This window comes from Pteropus vampyrus, unplaced genomic scaffold (assembly GCF_000151845.1).
Source record: "Pteropus vampyrus isolate Shadow unplaced genomic scaffold, Pvam_2.0 Scaffold168, whole genome shotgun sequence".
NCBI lineage: Eukaryota > Metazoa > Chordata > Mammalia > Chiroptera > Pteropodidae > Pteropus > Pteropus vampyrus.
This window is the reverse complement of record NW_011888949.1, coordinates 295,156-299,800: the sequence shown is the minus strand read 5'-3', so window position 1 is coordinate 299,800 and position 4,645 is coordinate 295,156. Positions and strand designations below refer to the sequence as shown.

Here is a 4,645-nt window from a genome sequence, read left to right as displayed (position 1 = left end):
GGGACCCTGCTTAGCGAGAAACATCTTGTTTGCCTTCTCTTTCCCTCTGGAAATTCAGATTAAATGAGCATTAGAGTTCGTTTCGTTTCGTTTCGTGGTGCTGGCAGCGGAGTCTGTAAACGTTACCGATACGCGTTTCGCCCTTGGAGGAAGTAGACTTGGGAACATGGCGTGAGCCTTTCAGCGGTCGCACTGACATTGTTGTCCTGCCCCGTTCTCCTGAGGGCCCCGGGTTGTGACTCGGGCCCTGTGTGTGTCCAGATAATCCAGGTGCACGGGGGCGCGGTGGACCCCACGCTGTCGAGTCGCTGCACACACCTCCTGTGCGAGAGCCAGGTCAGCGGTGTCTACGCTCAGGTGGGTCACGTGGCCCCGGACGCCTGTCTCTTGCAAGAAGATTGCTGTCACTGGTGTGTCGAGCCCTTTGTGGCCACCAGGCCTCTCTGCCTTTGCTGGAGGGGAGGGGGCGGGTTCCAGGCAGAGCTGAGGACAGGGTGGACACCGCACAGCGCAGCTCAGGGCAGCGTTGGCGGAGCGGGGGTGGGTGGCGGCAGCCTGTCCTGTCTTGTGGGACTTTGTGCGGGAGCCTGACACGGCAGACACCGAGCTCCTGCAAAGGTCTGGGCACAAGCTCTGCTGCACGTCACCTCTCACCCCCTTCCATTGCCTTTCTTCTTTCTTAAGGGTTCTTACCTGTAGAGTGACCCCCAAGAAGCCCCTTTCAGGGGATAACTGTTTCTTGGATCTGGGTATTCGTGGGGGAATTTTAATTTTGATGATTATAATGTTATGTCGTGCTAGGACTGAAGTTATTTTTAAGGTCATCAGATTTGTCGCGTTTGTCCCCCAGTGCAGGCTCTCGTTCGTATCTATGTATTTACGTATCTACCTAGTAACGTTTTCAAGCCGCTTGAAATCCACACGCTACACTGTTGCTGTTTGTCACTTTAGTGAACTGGGCGTTGATCGTCACGAAGTTCTTTTGTTAATAGCGTGAGTTATAGTTAGCCACCTCCAGCTTCTGTGGAACTTTGCAGTTAGGAAACCCCACTCCCGCTCTGTTTGGCAGGCCATCAGGGAGAGGAAGAGGTGCGTCACTGCCCACTGGCTGAACACGGTCCTGAAGAAGAAGAAGCTGGTGCCGCCCCACCGGGCCCTGCACTTCCCGGTGGCCTTCCCCCCGGGGGGGAAGCCGTGTTCGCAGCACGTAAGGCGCTGTCGGCCGCGGGGTCTTCTCCAGTCCTGAGCCCCCGCCCCTCACTGGCCTCCGAGTCGGTGTCTCGTGCATGCAGCAGCTCGTCAGCTGACGCTTAGTCCTGAACTGAACCGTGTCTTGCCCAGAAGTGACTGCGGTCGGGCAGTGCTTTCTCAGTAGCTGGACGTTCTCCGCCCAGCTGACATCAAGGTGGGGTCAGTAGGGCGACGGAGGGGCTGGCCGATGCTTCGACGCGTCGTGAAGTGACTTTAAAATCATCCGGAGAATGTCTCATTAGCCCGAGAAAGGGCTCCCCGTGATGACGCACGTAGCCCTTTCACATGACGGACGAAGTCCTGGGGTTGGTGTTCTTAGGAGTGACCGGGCGTCTCCCAAGTGCCAAAGAAAGGGTGAAAGTAGACAGGCCTGAAAACAGCCACAGCGGAGATGCGTCCTCGGGTTAAGCTGTATTTTTCCGTATTTGCTCTTTTTCCTCTTAGATTATTTCTGTGACTGGCTTTGTCGACAGCGACAGAGATGACCTGAAGTTGATGGCCTACCTGGCAGGCGCCAAATACACGGGCTACCTGTGCCGTAGCAACACGGTTCTCATCTGCAAAGAGTAAGTGCGCCCGTGACACCGCGCTCCGTCACGCGCCCGTGATGCCACCCCCGTCACGCGCTTACGCGGCGTGCTGCTGGCCACATGCTGCGTCCGTGAGAGCTCTCGGTTTTGTGGTGGGGATTGGAGTGAGGACGCGTTGTTGGAGGAATGGCTGTGACGTTCCCGATAATATTGGCAGAAACAGGAAGGATTCGCGTGATCGAGTGGCTTGACGGCGTTTCAGCGGGTCGTGAGGTCGCAGAACGGGCAGGAGTAGGGCTAGCGGGCGACCCGGGGTGACGCTCCCCGAGAAGGCGGTTTCGACTGGCTTTGGTTGAACGCGAAGATGGCTTTGAGCACGAGGCTGCTCTAACACGTACTGTGTCTTCCCACAAAAAGGCCGACCGGTCTGAAATACGAGAAGGCCAGGGAGTGGAGGATCCCGTGCGTGAACGCCCAGTGGCTCGGCGACATCCTCCTCGGGGACTTCGAGGCGCTGCGGCAGGTGCAGTGCAGCCGCTACGCGGCCTTCGGCCTGCCTGACCCGTTCGCCCCCACTCAGCGCCTGGTCTGGAGCCTTCTGGGTGAGTGGGCCCCGGCCGCTGCAGGGGCCTGCGCCCCGCCCCCCGCCCCCCGCGCGGGCTCCGGCTGCCACCTGCTCCCTTGCCACACGCTCCTCTGCCCTGCTCTGCCCGGGCTCCTCCTCCTCGCTGGCTCGTTGTCGTCTGCTTCCTTGAGCGGTGGAAGGGACGCTTGGGAGCCTTGCCCCTGTCGCTCCAGCGAGTTCTCGCTCACCTGAAATGCCACCCACCTCTGAAACAGCCCCCGCTTTCCCTCTGCGGCCCGTGAGAAGCCGTGCCTTCAGGTCGACGTGTGTCGCGACAGGTCGGAGCGCGCGTGCTTGCTGCTCCCTGCTCCTTGCGGCGTCACAGACTCCTGAGGAGACCCCGTCCCCAGTGTGGAGCACAGCACTTAGTTTTACTACGTTTACGGAAGTGACCACTAACCCCCCAGAATGGCCATCCAAACCCCGCTTGCCGCGCTCTGACAGGAGCCCGTTACGTTCGCGTCTCTGTGGCTTTGATAGCAAGAAGCGCGGCTTCGCTTTGGGCCACAGTCTGCTCCCTGGGACGTATCTGTGGGTCTGACTTCAACTCTGAGACCATTGTCAGGGCTGCTGGTCCCTCCATTGAGTGCTGGGGCGTGGTCAGCACGCGGGGAGACCTGGGGCCTTCGAGTCGCCCCCTCTCATCGTGCACGGGTCCCGGCCGTGGCTGAGGGCGGCACAGTGGGATGGAGACACGTCTGCTTTACAGCAGTGCCGTGTCGTGTGCCACTGCTGTTCCCCGCGTGGCCTCGCTAGACCGTGAGCGCCTCCCCGGGACAGCCGGCCCCTCCCTCCCCTGGCGGGAAACTACGGATCGTCCTGATGTCCTAACTGAACGTAGTCGGCTAAGCCACCTGCGTGTCTAGGCTCACCAGCCCCGAAAAGGCTGTCTGTGCGCGGCACACAGCAGGAGTGACGCATTTCCTCTCTCTCTAGACGCCTGGAGGGTCCCGCTGACGGTGCCAGCGGAGCTGCTCACGGTACGTTGCGTCGGCGCCTCGCTTCGGCGGTTTTCAGGGACGGGCTTCCTGGCGGGGGGACCGCCGACCCCCACCGCGCTCCCCGGCTGCAGAGCTGGCTCCGGCCTGTGGTCGGTGAAGGGCCCACTCGGGAGCCCATCCTGCCGGGACCAGCAGGGAACGCCGGAGCATGTCCCGGGCGTCCACTACCTGATGCGTTTTGGCCAGGAGGCCTGCGGGCTGCCGGCCGCTCTCACGCTCGCGACCACGTGGCCACACATGTGTTTCGCGTAAACTGGTGACCACAGTTTTAACAAAACGTGACCAGCCGTGACTCAGCAGCAAAAGCCGAAACTCCCTGGTTCATTTGGATGCAGGAATTTTATGGCTGCTTTTAAGGTGAAGCTGGGACGTGGTCACCAGTGTCCCCGCCCGAACCACGCGGCTTCTGCTCCGAAGTCGTGCTGGGCCTCCGGCTTCTCCGTGGCTTCTCTCGGGGACGGAAGGCGAAGGCCTTGGGGACCCGGAGGCCGCCATTCTGTTGCCCGTCTGTGTCGGGCGTTGCTCACAGCGAGGTCCTTTGGAGGCTCGCTGGGGCTGAGGGCCCTTGTCTCGTGAGGTGAGGGCGAGCGGGTCCTCCCGTCCTGCAGGCGTGTGACGCCGGAGCCTCCGCGTCTGAAGGCGCCCGCAGGTCCAGGTGTGCTTAGCGGACGTGCTTCTGGGTACAGCGTAGCGTTCAGAAAATGGCACTCGGAGTTGAGGTGTATCAGCAACACTGAGGGGTGGTCGCCGTGTAGCAGAATAGGCATATTGGGAAGAAGCCCTGCATCTAAGACGTGCAGCGGGGGGGACGGGCCGCCGGTGGGGACACCTGAGGGACAGGGCCCCGTCGGGGACAGGCTGGCCCGCGGCCGGGGAGCTGTGCCACCTCGAGTTCCTGGCCTGCTCTGCGCAGCGTGGCCGAGCTGGTTGCCCCGAGCATCTCTCGTGAGCCCTGGGCGTGAGCTTGCCTTTCAGGAACGGTCCCCAGGGCTGTGATTGCGAAGGGTTTGCTCCCCTGGTCCCGGTCAGGATGGGAAAGACAGGAGAGCTCAGGAGCGCACGGTGCGGACGGCGTCTGGCAGGGCGGGGAGGGAGGCCGAGAGGCCGCTCCGCGGTTCTCGGGGAGTGCACGGTTCGCGGTCCCGTCGTGGGGCCAGGCGAACGCCGGGTCTGGCGGAGCGCGGTTCTGTAGACCAGCAGGGGGTTCGCCTGTTTGACCTGTCGGCCCCGTGGGAGCC

General features: G+C 61.8%; 1 protein-coding gene across 1 annotated transcript in view; it reads left to right on the top strand.

Moving 5' to 3' along the window:
• The window catches only part of PAXIP1 (PAX interacting protein 1), a gene marked incomplete at its 5' end in the record, with an annotated part of 36,613 nt that overhangs the window by 21,206 nt on the left and 10,762 nt on the right, over positions 1–4,645 (top strand). The window contains 5 exons of the mRNA XM_023536732.1: positions 262–357; positions 1,070–1,207; positions 1,696–1,817; positions 2,199–2,383; positions 3,343–3,656. Of these exons, the coding sequence (XP_023392500.1) occupies positions 262–357; positions 1,070–1,207; positions 1,696–1,817; positions 2,199–2,383; positions 3,343–3,656 (855 nt within the window). The remainder of the gene's footprint in view (positions 1–261; positions 358–1,069; positions 1,208–1,695; positions 1,818–2,198; positions 2,384–3,342; positions 3,657–4,645) is intronic.